Source organism: Anser cygnoides, chromosome 3 (assembly GCF_040182565.1).
Source record: "Anser cygnoides isolate HZ-2024a breed goose chromosome 3, Taihu_goose_T2T_genome, whole genome shotgun sequence".
Lineage (NCBI taxonomy): Eukaryota > Metazoa > Chordata > Aves > Anseriformes > Anatidae > Anser > Anser cygnoides.
This window is the reverse complement of record NC_089875.1, coordinates 63880651-63900004: the sequence shown is the minus strand read 5'-3', so window position 1 is coordinate 63900004 and position 19354 is coordinate 63880651. Positions and strand designations below refer to the sequence as shown.

The 19354-nt window shown below is 39.6% G+C and overlaps 1 protein-coding gene across 4 annotated transcripts in view; it reads right to left on the bottom strand.

Annotated features, from left to right (window-relative positions):
• The window catches only part of ARHGAP18 (Rho GTPase activating protein 18), a 92277-nt gene that overhangs the window by 31813 nt on the left and 41110 nt on the right, over positions 1-19354 (bottom strand). For 2 of the 4 annotated variants that reach the window (XM_048048092.2, XM_048048091.2), the window contains exons 2-4: positions 5468-5667; positions 3151-3386; positions 785-857 (exon numbers count right to left, since the gene is read on the bottom strand). In XM_048048092.2, coding sequence (XP_047904049.2) covers positions 785-857; positions 3151-3386; positions 5468-5667 — 509 coding nt within the window. Of the gene's footprint in view, positions 1-784; positions 858-3150; positions 3387-5467; positions 5668-7029; positions 7603-10785; positions 10843-19354 lie in introns of those variants that run through there. The other 2 variants (XM_048048090.2, XM_048048089.2) reach the window with 2 other exon arrangements.

The window sequence follows — 19354 nt, the reverse complement described above, 5'->3', positions numbered from 1 at the left end:
CCCAGCTCAAAGATGTGGGTAAGATACAGGGCAACATGTTTTTGTTTTTTTGTATTGGCACTGAAGAACAGCACAAAGCTTTGTCAAAGTCTTTCATCAAAATTCATACCCTCAAAACAGAAACTATGGATTCAGCCAAGGACTTCTGTTATGCTCTGTCCTACATGGCAGTGCGAGGGAGGGGGAAGTTCTGCGGGTCTTCAATGGGTACTGCACTACTCATGCATAATCACATGCTGTTGAACCAGCCCAGTCCTACACGCACAGAATGATAATTCCTTTACATTTTCCTTAAAAAGGTAAACAGCTTTTTTCTTCTGTTTTTCCTTCATTTTGAGCTGCAGACATATAGCCAGTTCTCGCCTTTATTGTATATTTATAGTACATTTGTTTTTGCTCTCTTGTATGCACTGATGAGCTTATGTATAATAGTGCTTCATTTCCTGTACTGTACAGTAGAGATAATTCAGAAGGGATAAATTAAGGATCAGGAAAGACCTAAGCATAAGCTATGGGAGGAGAATTCTCCCAGATGACTTCATTATAAGATGATCACTGGTAAAAAACAAGGTTTCCCAGATGGCTCAAAAGACACAACCTACAGCCACACTTAAAAACTTTACAAGTGCACAACAACACAGGCTAGACCAGGTTTTCTCATAAGAATTTCATTTTGCTTTGCTGAAAATTTATTTGAAATACGGACCTATGTAGTAGATTGTGAAATTGAAAGACTACGAACAGAAGAGGAAAAAAAATCCACAAGATTTCTGTCTGGCATTACCTTTTGTTTCATCCTGTGTTCCACTTCTGTTTTCAGTTGTTCTTACAGCTGAGGTTTCATTTTCATCACAGACCTAAGAAAGGGACAATAAATATAAATTTGCATGCCTATAAAGACCAAATATGTGGTTGTAGAAACTCCTTTGACTCTGTGCAGGATTAAGATACATACTCCTGCAATCCAAGAATACGCAGAAGCGCATCTGTGTGTTTCAGCTGAAATCCTTTTGACAAAGTCTAAGGGCATCTGAAATCTAGGTAATTAAGACAGCGGTAATTAAGTCCATTCCCCCTCTTCCTAAAATTATAAGTGGGTATAAGACTTAATTTTCCAGTGTTGCAAGGGATGAGAACATGTAGTCTTTGACCTGAAGCCATAGTTTGCTGGAAAGGCAATATGACTGCTCAGAAAATTATTACTGTTCCATGTTTAAGTAGAAATAGACTGGGAAACACACAAATAAGCAGACTGGGAAACTGTCAAGGTACCAAAAGTCTAGCTTCTCTTTGGCAGGAATATGGCAGGAAACAGCAGAAACATCACAATACTGCCTATTGTTTTACCTTTCCTCCTGCCTTCCCCCAGGTGAAGGGAGGTTGCAGGATTTTCAGAGACTATTATTAAACTGGAATGACTTCATACAGCTGTAGATGGCTTCAGTCCTTTTTTGTTACAGAAAAAGCTTTTTAATGATGGGAGAGTGATAAAGTTCTGAAACAAGTTACCTAGGGAGGTTGTACAAAGTATCTCACTACAGGCTTTCTGTGACAGGTTAGATAAGTAAGGACAAGCAATGATTTCATAATAATTACCTTGCTTTGAAGAAAGGAATGCAGTATAGTTTTGAAGGCCTAGATTTACATTATTTTATTGCAGTCAGGAAGAGAGGTTTAGAAGGATTTTTTATTTTATTTTTTACTTATTTCTATATTTAATCAATATCCTGACCTATTGTGCACATCTTACATGGCTACGATCATCTGTTTGCATTACTTCTCTTTGATATCATCAATATCAAAACATGTAGCTTAAAAGAAAAAGAAGTCTACAGAACACTGTAACATATGATTCTGAGACATTACAATATGTAGTTTAAAAAGGAACATGAGTATTTCTTGTACTTGACTGAAATAACATACTTGAAAGGGAAATTATACTGCTTTAAGCTATATGATGTTTTACCTAAATTGCTCTTCTATTTGATCTTGTAATTTTTAGGTGTAGTCAATTCTAAAACAGATCCTGGAAATCTTTTATGGAGTTACTATCTCTTCTGTAACCACATGCAAAGCAGAACAGCAAAAGGGAAGTTTTGCCTCCAGAATACACATTTGAGCTTACAAACATCCCCCACTACATTTCACCTTTACTGAATTTGAAAGGAGCTGCCCAAGAAGAGGAAGCAGTTGAGGGAGGGAGGAAATTAACTCCTCTCAGAATCCACCATGCTTCCCCTGCCACTGTGATGCACGCTGCACGGCAGCAGGAGGAGAAAGAATGAGGGATGGGGCTGGGATCTGGTAAACTAGCGGTGTACTGCCATCCAGCCCGTTTCTCCTCGCAGCTGAAGATCCAGTTGCTTTGAGGGGAGTAGAGAGAACAGACATGCTTCTCTGCAGAAGAGGAATTCTAATTATAGTCTCTGTTTCCCTCCTTCCCCTTTCCTGCATGAGGAGCTCCTCTGTTCATTAAACCACAAGGGGAAACGAGTCTCTTCAGGACCTGTCAGAGCAACTCACCACATGCAGTTTAATGACATAGAGGGGCCCTGGGAGTTAGTATAGGGGTCTAGCCCCCACAATAATAAGCATAAATGCCTAGCCGAAAAAAAAAAAAAAAAAAAAGAGAAGGTTAGGCTGATGTCACTTTATATCCTCTTTTTAAAAAAAAAGAAAAAGAAAAAAAAAGAAAAAGAAACAAGCAAACAAGTACACCAGTAAATACAAGCCATATTGTCCCCTATATGGCAGACCTCTCAGAATGACTGTAGGCATTACCACCTGAAGTGTAGGCTTCTGTTCGTTCTTTGGGTGTTTGTTGTCATGATTTTTGTGCCTTGGTTAAAACTAAATCCAAGCAGTTTCGTGACCACAGAGTTGTTGTTTTATCTATCCCCTTTGAGTAACAAAAGACCAACATACATACTCATTTCTACGTACTAACATTGCTTAATGCAATGTCAACTCTGGACCAATGCTATTTCCATAATTGCAGTACAAATTTCCCTTGGAAACTGGTAAAAAGTTACACACAAATCTTCTGGAAATAGCCCTTTTGTGTGTCTGTCTCCCTCTCCTCTCCTCCCACCCCTACCTGTCCCTGTCTCCTCTCTATCAGCATCGAAGAAATGACAGCCAGGAACTTACTTTTTCCTTTGGGTCGCTTTGTAGCCTGAAGATATCTCTGACATCGGGAATCTGGTGGTGTTTGTTCTTTTTCCTCAAGGTTTGTGTGACAGTCTCTACTCGTTTTTCTACTGCTGCCTTCTGGGTTCGGGTCAATGTGGACAGGAACACCATGCTTTCTTGGGAATCACCCGTGCTCTCACCAAACAGATTGGACAGACCTGCTTCCTTCAGCCATTCTTCTTCCAGTTCTCCCTCTGAGCCAGGCAAAGAGAAAAGAGCGTAAATGTTGGCTTTCCAGTATTGTTAAGCACAGCAGATTATGATGACGTGATATAGCTACTGCAGTTCACAGGGAAAGGTCCACAGGAATACACAATACAGGACAATTATTTACACTATCATGACCTGGTAAAAAGCTGTTGTTTGTAAAGTGCTTCAAAAGGGTTAACATATCATATCAAGGCTTTTAAAATGGTTAATCCAATACAGATTGCTATGGGACAATTTTTATCATAACTGACAGCACTTCTATTAAATCATATACCATTTTACAAATGTTACCTAAATACAAATGTGTATGGGAAAGCCTGAAAGCCTCTGATCATTGCTGCTTCATTGATTTTTAGGTCAAACCTCAATCTTTTTAGCTCCTTTACTGACATGGTTCTGCCCAGTTTTCTCAATACATTAATCCTACAGCTCTCCACTAGCTCAATTTAATGAAGGACAAACCAGGTTACAGGAGTCACCTTAATGCTATTTTTTAATCAGTTCTTACGACATCGTCTCCAGACTGCTGACAGCCCATAAAATGATTGTTGCTTTAGTCTTACAGCTGGTAAGGCATCCTTCCTTGACAGATCACTGCACATGAAGGAGGAGAAAGCCACTAAATACTGTCACCTATGGCAAAACTTCCACTTCTGAAATCAGTATGTCTCTAATGATACTTTTTTTTAAAAAAATATTGACACTAAGTTCTGTCAGTAGCAGTCTAGTTTGTGCTGAATGCCAACAACCCTCTCAAACTTTCAAGCAACATTTCAACGTATAAGCTGTCTAAAAGTGCTCCTAAGCAGTCCTGTCAACTTCACTATTGACTGCAGTTTCCCTCAGTGCCCAGTCCAAGGGGTCATATGAGTATTAACAGTGTTCAGAAAACAGATACAAAATTTTAAGTATGAATTTTGCAATGGCTGTGCCACCAAATCCTGACTCTCTAACAAAGCTCTTGCAGATTTTGTTATTAGGGCTAAGAAAGGAGGTCTACGCCTATTCTCCAGAGCAGACCTGAGCAAGGCATACCTTGTCTCTCCCCTGCCTTGTCTTTGCATGGCTGTGTCTCAAGTGAGCCCCCTGCCTGGCCAGCCCGTGGGCCAGATGCAATGTCTCACACGTTCAGGAGCACTCATTCAAATGAGGTGCTGCACATAAAGCAAGGTGTGCAGCACAGCAACATCTGTTCAAGCTCATCAACTCAGCTGAGCTGAGTTTGGCTTCATGCCTGGGCTTCGTGCCAGCACTGCCAGATTCAGCAGCTGGAGCTGGAGGTAACTAGGGGAAGAAGGCTATATATAAGTAAAAAGGAAACGGTGGGTTTTGGAGTGCAGAGCCTGAAGCCACATCAGCATCACTGAGCTGGAGTAAGAAAAGAGACTCATATACTGTAGAACAAGCTCTGCTGGGGCCATACCAAAATGCCAAGCTCACCATTTTAATTTATTGAGTCTGTGGGCCTCTTGTAAGAATCAGAGGGGCAGATACTGCAGAGTTAAAAAAGAATCTTTTTGAGAGAAAAGTGGGATTAAGGATGTTACTTCTCTTCTGTCTGATATGACAAGAAAAATAAGGAAATTGCCCAACTTATTCTGAGATCATGCCCTCAGGAATGATGCTTCGGAGACACAAAAACAATACAACTGAACAGCCAAGACAGTTAAAAGTTTAGAAGTTACTCACTAAACTTAAACAGTTAATCATTGGCTTGTGTTCTCAAGCCTGAGGTTTCAATCCACAAGAGCTACAATAACAAACAACTTACACAAAGTAAACTGCAAAATAAGCTTTATGATTACAGGCACCTTTCTCATTTTCTGCAAATACTGTTTAAAGTAAAACCAGCCTTTTACTTATTTCTGATACAGTTCTCTTTCAGTGCACTGCCTATTTCTGGTGTTATATATCAGAGGCAACTAAATTTTCAACAGTGCATGTTTAACAAAGCCCCTTTTTTTCATCTAAATGTGTTTGGTAGGTGTCATTTCTTGAAATAACACTTAAAGAAAATCCCTATATCAGCACACTGGTAATCATTCACAACAATATTTTTCATTACCATCTGGCTCTTTCACTACAAGTGCTTCTCGTTCCTCATGATTATTTCTTCTGGTTTCATGGATGTTTTCAACTTCCTTCCAATAGTCATCCAAAGACAGTTCATCCAAGGAGTCCTGGGAACCTGAGCGGTCAAATGACGCTCCATCCGGGGTCTTCTTGGAATTGTCATGGTTCATTGTATACTGGCCAGAACGACGGCTATTAACACAAAACCGAAAGCAATTCTTTGTTAGTATTTTAAAATACAGGATATATTAATACCTCTGAAGGCAGTTAGCCACGAACTATGTCAAAGTATCAAAGCAAGCTACTGTCAACAAGCAAGATATTTAAAATTACTTTCAATATCTAGAATATATTTTTAATTTAACATTTCTGCTATACATATCCCCCAGTCTGGAATGGCACAGAAGTCTGTTTAAAGAAGAAATAACAATTCCAAGTTCTGGTAATCCTACTTACATCAAATCTCTAATTCAACTTGCAACAGTCAGTTCCACTGACTTCGTGGTATGTATCTTCCCAGCACAACTGGTCATGAAGAATTTTTGAAAAGCACTTTTCTTCATGAATAAGTTCTTATAGCTTGACAATACCCCTAGGTTTTGCTTTGCTTTCCTACTTCTATTGTTTTTCTTTTTTTTTTTCATGTTTAGTCTGCTATCTATGACCTTAATTATAAGTGTGAAAGGACAAAGTAGAACTACTAAAGTTATGGTTTGTGAACTGGTGAGTCTAAATGTCTGATCAAGGTCACTCTTTGTTTCTTTCTATCTTGCTTCCCCTTTGACTGACAGCCTACCATTTTTATAGTTTGATGTTACCAGTGTCCAGTACACCCTGCAAAATGTACCTTCAAAAAGCAAACTTTCATCTTAAGTATAGCTGCCATTAGAAAAAAGAAACCAACAAGCTGAAACCTCTAGGTCTAATCTTGACCCCATTAAGCCATGGCCAAAATTACCAGGGGTCCAGCAAAGAACTCATCTTAAAAAGTGCAAAGGTTGTTATGACGTAACCGAAGCCGCAGGTCATCCCTACAGTCAAATATACCAAAATAGAAGCCACAAACTGATTCATAGTATCATAAAGAACATGTGGATTACAGGACTAGCAACGTCACCTAACTTCAAAATTAGTCCTACTCTGAGTGGAGGCAGACTGGACCAGATGACCTCCAGCAGTCCTTTCTAAACTAAGGTACTCCACTACTACGCCAGTATATCCAAATTCTTCCTTGTATTAAAAAATACTAAGTCCTTAACACTTCAGGAACAGCTTCAGATGTATTTCATGCCTGAATTTGTCTCCATATTTAAAAAAAAGCAGGGTTATGTTTGGGGTTAAGTAATAAATATCTGTTATCCCAAGAGAAAAACACAGCAAAGATCAAGCTTTGTATATTTATTGCAATGTAAACCCAGTAAAGTAAGAAGTCCTACCTTCCCATTTGGGTGACTTTGCAAGTTTATCTAGAATTAAAACAAAAGCACCTAGTCCCTACGTTTTATCTTGGGACAACTGACCCTTTTTAGTTACCCCTAAGTTAAAAAAACATACCTTTCTCTCTGAAGATAAGCCCCTTGTATGTCCAGCTCACAGATCCTTTCACACCATACGTGCTTGATTCTCTGATAAGAAATACTAACTATATGGACTTTGCCTTTAAAGGTAAAGAGCCTTATGGAACCACTATCAGTCTCCACCCGCCCTGCCTCTCTGCTCCAGATACAAGTTAATAAATGACAATGAATTACGAAGATAATACGCACCCCAAAATCATTCTGGATCCTGTCCTTACACGAATGCCCAAGAAAAAATATATAAAGGAGCATTAGGCTTGTGCCCCAATGGCAATAACAACACCTTGCAGTGTGTGCTGCCCAGTAAGTACAATTTCTCCGTGCAGCTAACTTGGTCCTTAACCCTTTCCTTACAGACATGTCCTGTTTCTGATCTGGGCTGCTTGTGAATCCAACAGCAATTATGTAAAATGATGGGCATGGAGCTACATCAGAAGCATCCTCAGAAGCCAGAGCAGGGGCAGTGCAGCTGCTTGGAAAGCTGGCTGGGCTTGGCATGGTTCAGGCCTACTGCCTCAGACAGCCAAAGGTGCTGGATCCTTCCCAGGAGCAGACTCTGTACACTTGAACTGCCGAGAAAGGGAGGTCAGATTGCAGCTTATCGTCTCTCTCCGGTCAACCATTCAAAGCTGCTTGGCAGGTTTTTGGTGGCCTTTCACCTTTGGAACAACCTGCTCTGGCTGACCCACCTCTGCTGAAATTTAACCACCGCTGAACACCATCCAAAAGGGAAAGTCAACAGACAGGATATGGTAAAAGCATACACTTTTGGGGGACTCTGCCAATTTGAGGTGAGATCATCTGCAGCAGGCTGCTGCTCCAGGCCACACATCCACGGAAATGCTCATCCTGTCCTTCCAGAAAAGAAAGCTCCTTAGCTTCCCCAGATTAAATCACACCTCAGAGAAGAGAAGACTGTGCCCTGAAATGCACAGCTGGCATCTGTCACAAAGACTCAAGGCCATCTTCAGGGTCCTGTGAGCGTTTGCTGCATATCAAAAACACTCCCTTAATCCTCAGAGACTGCACCCTCCAATGACAGCTCCCAGGTTTGCTCTAGCCGAACAAACACAGGCTCCTTTTCTTCTAAGGCTCTCCACAGCCCGACCTCTCCATCTCCCGTTGATGAATCAGCACAGCACCTCCCAGCTTTGCACAGACCATAATGCTGCCCGGCACTGTGAAAGCCATCACCAAGAAGCACGTGAGCAACCAGGAAAACCTCCTGAGAAATGCTTGCACAGAAACGTCACTGCTCTGCTATGAATCTCTCCTCCACCTTCCATTTTGCTTTCAGGCCTACTAAAGCTATTGGGCCAGAGGCGGCAGCACTCGGGCTGTTCAGGAGCTGAGGCCACAGATCGTCACGCTGCTCACACCCTCCTCACTCCTCCTTTTTATTGCCTGATCTGACGCTATCAACCTGCTAGCTCCAATTTCTGTTTAGGTGGCAAACGCTTTCAAAGCCATCTTCTTGTTCTGCATGTCTCCACACCCACAATTAACATTTCTATGGGCCAGGACATAAATAGGCTCACGTTGCGAAAGAAAATTGCTAAAACTTCAGCTGATAAAGTAGGTCAGATCTTCATACAATTCCGCTTGGTTCCAGTTTCTTTGCATGTCCTTCAAGAGAAGGATGCCAGTGAAGCAGTGTTTGGTGCGTAATCTGCATGGCAGTGGTGCCAGGCATCCTCATCTCTGCCTGTCCTATAACCTCTGGGCAAAATAAGGCACAACCAAGAGAAAGAGCCATTGAGAATAACGAGCACAACCTTGATATCATATGGTTGGCATAAAGGAAAAAGACACACACAAAAGAAAAGGCACGATAAAGGTTGTCAATTAAGATTTTCATTTTTACATGTCTATTGACAAGACCAAAACATGGGACTTCCAATGATACCTTCCAATAAATTCAATCCTTTTTTCAAAAATATGCTTAGCAAGCACTAGTTGTGTATCCAAAAATAAAAAACACATAGCTGGGAACAAGTTACAATCAAGAAAAAAAGAGAAGGGGAAAAGCAATCAGTCTTAGTAATAAGATTCTGAAGAACCTAGAAGAGAGACGCGTTTAAAAAAAAATATTTCATCCCACATTCACAGCAAGATTCATAAAATATCAAGCTTGAAAAATTATCAGCAGGAAATAAATACAGTCCATTAAAAAAAAAAATCAACTATTACTGTGGTTGCAGGAGATATGTCACTTCTCCAGTATGTCCTGAGGCTTTCAGTTGTTCAGCTTTTCTGTTTAAAATTTGAAGAATACTGCTGCTTTTCACAAGTACTTTCAAGGAAATCTCTTTTCTTCCCCCCAGAAAATGTAAACCTCTGCTAATAAACACAGTCACTTAAAATAATTTTCAAACATATTTAGCATTCCAGATTACTAACTGGTGAGCTCACTCTCCAACAGGTTTTCCCTAGAAAACACTTCTTTCCATTAAGGTCTTAGCTAACAACACAATCAAACTCCATTAAAAGCTTATTAACATTTATTTCTAATTACTACTAAATAGTTCACCCTCCAGATAGCTTTACGGGGCGTAGTATAATACTTTCATTTCTAAATTATACAATAAACTCTGACCTCTGAAACTCAGACACATGCCCTTTGCAGTCGATAAGATTTTTACCTACTTATCTCAGTACAAAACTGAGCCCCCAGGTAGAAAACCCATTCTTCAATATAATTAAACATTCCTTTATTGCAGTCTCTTACCAGAGTTATCTTCTTATCCCACCCACCAGAGATGCATTTATTTATTAGGAACATCAAGGATGCGAGACGAAGCGCTCCAGCTCTTCCAAAGGGGAGCCATTAAAAACAATTCTCGTAATGAACACCACTCGTTATACACTTTGTAAAATTATGAGGACACAACTTGTATGGAAAGGAACCAGATTTGGATTATTTCACTAAGCACTGAGAAGCCTCATGTTGTGGCAAGTACTTAACGGAGAAGAACTGTATGTAAATATTTTCTTAGGCCTTTCCTTTTGTGACCAACTGCTTCCTTTCTCAGCATGCAAGAAAATGTGACCCTTCACATCATTCACTGTTTTACACAGTTTAAAAAAATGTTCTTCAGGTTCTGTCAGCCTGGGTTTTATTTCATCAATAGCCGCTTTATACTGCAGTTGTCCTTCTTCCCCATGAAAATCTTTCCTATGAAATCTTAACCTCCCTGTCTGTTCCATTGCCTGTTTAGCAGTTCATACCTGATACCTATCACAGGTAAACCACAACAGCTGGAGAGGAATCAGTTAGTAAGGTGCACTTTCACTGGTCTTACTGATAAATTTGGTCCATGGAAAGCTAATCTCACCTTTACTTCCATTCTTCTCCCTTAAGGAATATGGATTATGTTGTATTTTAAAACAGTGAGTGGTGAGGAAAAGATAGCTTTGTCATTTCTGTAGTCCTAGCCACTAATTTTGGAACCAAATATGATCTTTCTTTCTGCATCACTACGCAAGTATAGTAATTGTATGGTATCCCTACATACTATATATATATGGATGCATATGCATGTATTAGATGTGTAAATACACTAAAAGGTAGACAGGCTAAATGCAAGGATGTTTGTAGTCAGAAAAACTAGGGAATACACTGTTGAACCAAACAGAATAGCTTAACAGTTTTGAAAGAGAAGTAGAGTTCCTCTGACAGTATTACTACAGGAGAGCTCACTGACTACAGTAAAGGACAAAATCCAGCTTCTACCTGCTGTGTGAATATAAAGCAAAAAGATTCCAGTCCCTATAATCAGTAATCTTCTTCCTGAAAAAAAAAAAAAAAAAAAGCAAGAACGGATGAAATGCAAGTGAAAGGGAGGAGTGGGAAACACCTTTTCTAAACATAAATCAGGACTTTCTATACAGAGATCTTTTTTTCTACCCTTTTCACAAATTTTTGAATTAAAATATTCAGGCCTCGTTCATTCCTGAATAAAAATTGTCACAACTATAGAAGTGTCACAGCTGGAACAGGGGAGACCACCTGATTAATTACTGGGTTTGACCTCAGTTAGGATTCAGCTTTTGGGGGTTAAACAAACATGGTCCTTTTACACAGCGGCCTAACAAAGCCTATGGGAGTCTTAATATTGTCTTCAAACAGGCTCTAAATGGAAGGTCCATTTAATGTTTTACCAGACTAAAAGTTTCACAAACGTTTGCTAGTATTAGTTAACTTTCGTCACTGAGAACAATGAAAAAAAAAAAAGCATTGCACTAGCAACCAATATAATTACTGGTCAGCCTGGATTATTACATCCACTAAAACTGTACACTGAAAATACAATCTTCATATTCTTGACCTGAAAAGCTTCTTTAAGTAATCCTGGCCATAAACCATTGCTACTAGGGTTCTTGTACACGCACCATGTTGAGCACCACAGCCACTTTAAACATACTCTGTCACCCCAATAAAATAGCACTTTGCTGACTACAGCTATATGTCAGCAGCAACTTCTGAAACGCCCAAGCAAACGGAGTCATCGCTTCCAAAGCCAGCGTCCACTTGGCCATTTCCATAAAAGCTCTTAATAGTAGTATTGTAGCCATGCTTCAGCTGATACTGGGGGTCACTGGCACAGAGCATCATACAAACGCACGGTTAAGAGTTAACAACCTGATAAACAAGATACACAAAGGCTGTGAGAAAGGAAAAGAGGGGTGGGTACTTGGCCTGAAGAGCTGAAGCATGCTATTCAAATTCATGGTGCAAATAAGTGACACAAACAAGAATAATACTCGGATCTCTGAAGTCTTTCCCCATGGACCAGGGAGCTTTAAAGATTGAGATCTGACCCATAGCGAGCTGAAGGGCAGATAAAAGGAAGCACTTTTGTTGTGTGTTTGTGATAGACTCCAGCACCACGTCTATAAATAGAGCAGCTCTCTCAAAACAGAGTTATCTTGTTGATATAGGAGTTACAAAGTTAAGAGTGATTCTCATAAGTAATTTTTAGTTTGTACAAAGGCTAACTAGATTTAAACAACCAATAAAAAAAAAAAGGCAACTTTTGGGTACTGTGACCCATTTTGGTAACTAATTACTGAGCAAATAACATGCATAGGATGCTGTGCTCTTAAATATAAATACAGGACTGTCCATGTCCTTTGCAAACTGAATGAACAATGAAAAAGATAAGGAGAGGGAAACAACGTGGTCTCCTGTCCAACTTTTCATCCTGAGAGCTGCACTACAGAAGCAAGGGACTAAGAAAAGCTCCTCCATCCCTCTGCTTTCAAGAAGCCAAGTAGCACCACAGGGAGCAAAGACTTCCCATCTGAATTAACCAGGAGAGCCCTAATCTAGTGTTTGCAGCAGTTGCCTGGCTGGAGCATCCCGTTCCCTGGGATGTCTGCCTGGGAAGTGACCTACAGACCTTCCCACAGCCACAGCACCTAGCAGAGGCATTCTCATCTTTCACGGTTTCTAGACAAAGCTAGACAAAGAACCCAAATGACAGTAAAGGCCTTGATTCCAAGAACATTTTAAATCAAGAATATTTATTACTAAATCACTCATTCTAATTGATTTCTACCTGATCTTCAAGAAATTTAAAGCAACCCCTCAGCAATACCTAACGAGACCCAAGTCTGGACATCGATATCCAATCCAAAGATATTTCTCACCCCTTTTAAAGTGCTTCATAACTTTTAGAAGGCATTACAGCAACTTCAGCCTGAGCTTGAATTTCTGCTTTTTATTCTAGCTCTCAGATCTTGCCATTTGGTGCAACAACTGCATCCTTTTCTTTCTACCTTTCCTAACACTTGTTCTTTCTACAACTGGCTGCAAACTCTCCTGCAACTCGGTATTTTCAAAAAAGTCATAAAGGACACACAAAGTAACAAACCAACATAACTTCCAGTATTTTCAGTGAATTGACACTCAGCACTCCTTTTCCCACAACTTAAGACTTTTCTTATAGCTACTTGATGACCTTACGGGAAATTCTGAATGTCAATTGTTACCAAACTTGCACAAATCCCCCTGAAGCTCCAAAGAAAAGCTAGAGAAGTAGGAAGTGAGACAAAGTTCTGTTCTCCTTCCAGGGAGTACAAAGTCATTTCAAAGAGGGTGTAAAACTTTCTAAGTGAGCACAAAAAGGGCTGAGCAAGGAGAATCACGTCTCTTAGGATTTCTTGTAATACCTTCAGCTGCTGCTAATACCTGAAAAGGAAAAAAAAAAAAAAAAAAAGCATACTACTAAAGCTGTCATTTTAAACACCTCCATGAATAATAAATGCCAAAGTTAGGGCTGCCAGACTACAGACCTAAAAAGTATATACTTATACACATACACTATACTGCTTCTTTACATATCCTCATTACTACACTATATATCCTATACTGCTTCCAGATATATCCTCATTATTATTTAAGAAAGATTTTACCTTATTGAGCATGACCTTTCCCTCTCCTTTCACAACCCCAACCTGTCACTGCAGAAAACAGGAAGGAAACTGTAGCAATACTTAGAATACTGCACTTATTATTGTGGCAACTATTAGAATATTACATTTATTTTAGAATATTACATTTATTATTCTAATCCACTACACCAGAGATAGGAGATTGCAGATACTATGCCAAAAACTAATCTGTCTGAACTATATGCAACGTTTCTTAGCTAAGAAGATTAAAATATTTCATGACATTTCCTTTAATAGGACATCTTGTTCCTACAGAGCCACTTAGACTCCATCTATATTCTACTTATGATTAGGTAAATTATAATTATGGTAAACTGATATACATACACACATTATCTAAAATGGTGTATAGATCACTGGCCCCTGTGTATGTATACATGAAATAATTTATTATCAAAAAAGGTGTTACAACTGTAACATATATACTTTTAGAATATTTGCAAAAAAAACGTTATTTGATTTGCCATTCCAGATTCTTCAGTGATAAATGTGATCTTGTTCCACCACCCAAAAAAGGAGAATTACAATTCTGGATTGAAAACTGCAGCCATGAAGCCAGTCCCCCACAAAATGACAAAACTAGTTGCATTTCCCTGTTTTTTGGTGACTGTTGTATTCCAGTGTCTGTGCTGCTAAACAGTCTCTCAATCTTTTAGCTTTCATTCTGCGACCATAAAATACAGACACCCGCTTATTTCTTTTAGTGAAAGGTAAGTCTCATGGTACTCAGTTTTAGAGCTTTAAATAAATCATTTATTAACAGACTTGCAATATTATCACTATTAGCTAAACTAAGGAAGTAGTATCAGAAGAAATTTTTGGTTTTAGTTCTGCTTTGACAAAATGAGGTCGCCTGTGTTGTCTCAGGTTCTGCCACCCTACTCCTTTTAATTCTTATTCTACTTAAATGAAGACTCCCAAAGGCTTTGAAAATGTTTTTGTTTTTTTATTTTTATTTTTTTTTTGCCCATACACAGAAATGTCTAGTTCAGAAGCATGTATTTTAGAGAGGAATATAGCAGTCAGTTCCTGGGAGTGTCAAATCCACCAGTGGGGAAAACAAGGGGATGAGGAAAGCTGGATGACCTGCACAAGTAAAGTCACACCACTGCCCCACTTCAGAAGCACCCCAGCAGCTTGTGCACACTTTCAGAGGGGCTGGAAGTCATTATATTGCCAAAGGAAAAGAGAAGTCAGTTTCCAAACTGACTCAGTATATTTCCATTCCATATAGTTCTGTTTAAAACTCCAGTTGCAAACAAGACATAGTGTACATAGCTGGGAAAACAAGGGAAAGAACAGTCCCACTTGAATCTCCTCTGTCATATTTTTGCCTCTGTCCCTTGGTGAGTTATCTGTCTTTCTCATTCCTTTTAAATGACTTCCACATCACCTGTCTCCATATGGGCATTTTTGTCTTCCTCTGCAGTTTTAATTCTTTTATTCTCTATAATTAATATCAATCATGAAAATACATCAAAATATGTTCTCTACAACTCTCATGCTGCTTATTGGAAAAAATATTCAAATACATCGTATACATTTTTAAAGTACACTTTTTGTGTAATCTTCTAAGGGAACCACTGGAACTAATAATCCAAAGAAGAGAATAAAACCTGTGTGAGATTACTTCAGGCTCTACAAATATCAAAGAGCATAAAATAAGAAGTGAAATGGATACAGTATTTGTAATTCCATTATTGAGAGGCACAGAGGGGGAAGATTTAAATAATTTATTTTTCTTTTCACAGCGGAAAAAAAAAAGGCATGTCAACAAAGCCTGATTTAAGCTATCCTGGCAAATTCCAGGGCCATCTGCTAAAGAACAGCTACAGCCATGAAATGATATTGGAGGCACTTTTGTGCCTTTAAAAGCAATTAGCTCTCTAAAAGCATTAGCTCTTACCATGTTAAAAGATCTATTAATTAGACCTATAACCCTGTTAGTTACTAATATAAGGCCTACAGCACAATTCAGTCGTTTTGTTTATGCTTGAAGGAAGTTGGCACACATTCCCAGTCAATTTATTACAACATAATCCTTACATTCAGTATAAACTGTAAACCAATTTGCATGAGCGTTCCCAAACAGCAGGAGAGAAAATCCATGCAGGAGTCTCCAGACATTTCATAAGGAAACTGTTCTCATTATCCAAACAAGCCACCAGCAAGGACCCACTAAGACAAAGCAGGTAAGCGTACAAAAGCTGGAGGAGACTGCCTGCAGAAATAACCACTGATGAGGTGAGATACGGGCCTGCCCAGAAACAAGCCCAGTGCCAGCGAGGCCAAGAAGCACCCGTAAAGGCAAGAGGACAGGGGAGAGCGAGGCCTCAAGGGCACCACGAGGGACACACAGTGTGGGCTAGGTCAGGTTCAAGGATCAGGAAGAAGGTGTTTGCAAGCCAGCCTCCTACGCCAAAGGACATCAGCTTCAAAAGTGGTCACTGTGGTTTCACCTGCTCTTGGAGGAGCGAACACACAAAAAAGCTGTGTAGGTACGTCGCTGCACATGAGCCAAACGTGCTTTGTGGAAGGAACATCTCTACTAGGTGCCACACAGAAAGTGCCACAGCAAAGGCAGAGGGCAACGCAGATTGCCCTGATCCAGCCGTGTCCTTCACATGGCCCCTTCCCAAAGACCCACCGCACAGCAGAAACACCCACTGTCACCTCAGCAGAAGAAAAGAGATTGGGAAAAGCACACACACATAATTTTTACATTTTGTGTTAGAGGGTAACTGCTAAAAAGTCAGGACTCCCCAGAATCTTTGCAACTTCTCCTTTCCTACCAAATGCCTTTTTCTAAGCAGATTCCCAGGGAATACCTGCTCCAGGGATGTAGCAGCTAAATTGTGGGCAGCCCTCTCTGTCACATGCACTAATGAGCACTTCCAAAGGCTTGGTGTCCTATGACCCAGCAGGAACCCCACTAAAGAAAAAAAAATACATTAATATATTTCCCCCCTCCCCTCATATTGCTGATAGCCTCTAAATGTCGGTAGACAAATAGGGAAGCAGAAAGCTTCTCAGAAGCACCGATTCTGTCCTTCCCTCCCCCCTTTGCTACCATCTCTGTTTTCCAAATATTGGCAGAAAAAGCATTAAAATGCGTATTTTTCCAACCAAGCTCTCAGCAAAGCTTTAATGGTCTTGTATGAAAAAAAAAAAATCCATCCCTTCACTTACAAATTAAGTATACAGATGTACAGCTACCAATTTGAATATGCAAATGTTTTCATGTGCAGGTTTGGAAACTAGCAGGAGCCATGTCACAAAAGCCTGGTCTGTAATTTCAGAGCTCTGGCTGCTCAGTTGTTTCACTCCCACAGCTCAGAAAAAACTTTCCACGCGCAGTGGAAATGTCCTCTAATCCAGAATGGAGGTGACACCGAAGGAACAACAGGTTTTCTGATGTCGAGTTCGCGAGGAGCAATGGGGAGTAATTACCCAGAGTAATTAATGTTTTCTCATAGTTTGGGTCTCCCTCACTAGGATGTCACCAGCCGCTTAATGACTGCCACAGCCTTCACAACCGTGCTTTCTGTTAACGAGGTCTGGGCATCAGGATTTGAATACAATGACCGAACTTCCAACAGCAAGGTCTGAAAAGAGGCTTTGTTTCGTTCCATGAGAGGGGAGAGGCAAAGAGAACACAATAGAAAATAAATGATAGGGGCAAAAACAGAGAAGAAACAAATGCTGGAAATTAAGAAAAAGTAAACAGAAAACATGCAGAGTAAATAGCCAATTATTTAATAGGACCAACTACTCAAAATGAAAAACAAACACTACAAAACAATCCCATATGTATTCTGTTATTAGTTGATCCAGAATTTTACACATATAACCCTTGTTGTTCCTGTTTCCTCTAAAAGCATTACATTTTGTCTTACTCTTAAATCTGATTATTTTTTTTTTGGAACAAGCAGACTCTTCCATGTGGGCACATGGGCAGCAAGTTCATCAAAACTTAACACACTCGTGGAAGACGTCATCAGAAGACAAGAGAGAATGTTCAAAACTGGTCAGAAGAAGAAGGCTGACAGTCACAGCATGCAAAGGCTGTTGGCTCAGCAGCTGAAAAAAAATATGCTACTTTATAATATAAGGAAAAAATGTTTTAAGAATTATAGAGACTAAAGAACAAAAAAGCTCTTATCAACTTTAGTTTAAACTACATTCATCAAAACAAGGATTCAGCCAAGGACTGCAAGAATTCTGGGATTTAAGTATTAACTACTGCTATTAAGTTAAAAAAAAAAAACTATTTTTTTAGCTTTATAAATAAAAGACAATTCTTAATAGGAGTTATTTAGGAAAATTGTTTGTTTTCCTTCCTAAACAACACCCCCTTCTTTACCAGCATCTTACAAACATGAAAGATAACACTCTCAAAGTCGCCATGTATGTGGTACATATATGTGGTTTTTCAGCTGATAACATTCTCCGTTATTACCACTCTATTTTGGATGATGGCAATTAGTTATATAAAGCAATGCTGTAACAAAGTATCAATCAGTCCTTTCAAAATGATTGCATCACTAATATTAGCCAGAACTCTTACCCCAGATGCCCAAACAAAACACTTGAGTGCAGGGACAACTGCCAGAAAAAAATGCAAGTGAAAAATGATGTTGTACTCTTTTAACTGTCCCCATGTAGCTAGAGGTTAAATCCCTGACTTCAACTTTAGACATACTCCTTTGTGTAAACAGGGTAAAAATAACATTTATTTGTAACACTAGGAAGCTATGATTATCAACCCCAGTAATAATCAGGGAAAATGAAATACAGTGCTTCACATAAAACACACTAGAACTCAAATTAGGTGCAATCTATATGCCAGTGTTTCTATAAACTCCTATTTTCTTTTGCTGTATGTACATACAGTGTGTACAAAAGAACAAGAAAATGTTATGTACTCAAGTACTACATTCCATAATTTTTCATTAGAGGACCAAGCTCCCAATGCTAGACATCTGTACTTCACATTACCAGACACATCTACAAATAAATACCAGATGTTTTTATACCAAATTACATGTGCATAGAAAAAAAAATGCTGTGTGCAATATTAAGTCATGTGAAAATTCCATTCTAATTAATTTGAAAGCATCATATTTTGACAGTGGCCCAAGCTTGCAATTCAGAGGAAAGGGAAAGGAGGAAAGACAGCCAGCCTGAGTGGACTTGATCTGGGTGCACAGAGCAGTGACATTTCTAGACAGGGAATCCCTGATCCGAGGCAACGCTGAGCAGAAGCTGCAGGGCACCCTGCAAGTCAGGTCCTGGCTCCAAACCTGCACTGCCCGACAGCTCTGTCCTGTCCCCATCCCTCACACCACCTTGCCATGTCGGGCAGGATGCTGGTGGCATTCTGGCTCTGAAGTGCTCCCTGATGTTCCCTAAGCACTAGGGGTGCACCCTGCATCACACTGGAACCAGCACATCCCAACAGTGCTGGGGAGGCAGCGAAGGAAGCAAACATCTCAGAGCCTGATCTGGGTGACAAGTACATCCTTCGAGTTCAGACAAGGTGACACAGTTCAGCACCTTCCTACGAGGCATACTAAATTAAAAACATTCTTAATGGTTGTTTTTGTTTGTTTGTTTGTTTTCATGGAAAATGCATTCTTGCAATCTTGTTTTTTTTTGGATACAGGAAATACTTGGATACAAGAAATATATAAGTACCCAACTTTGTCTCAAAAGATAAAGAACACTTCCCTCAGCAAAATAAAGCACATGGGCAAAGTCTTATTATATACTTACGAAGACTGTACAAGTACCAATAGGTTAACACAGAAATGGAAGCATATACTTGTTAGCATCAAAGGGGTTTA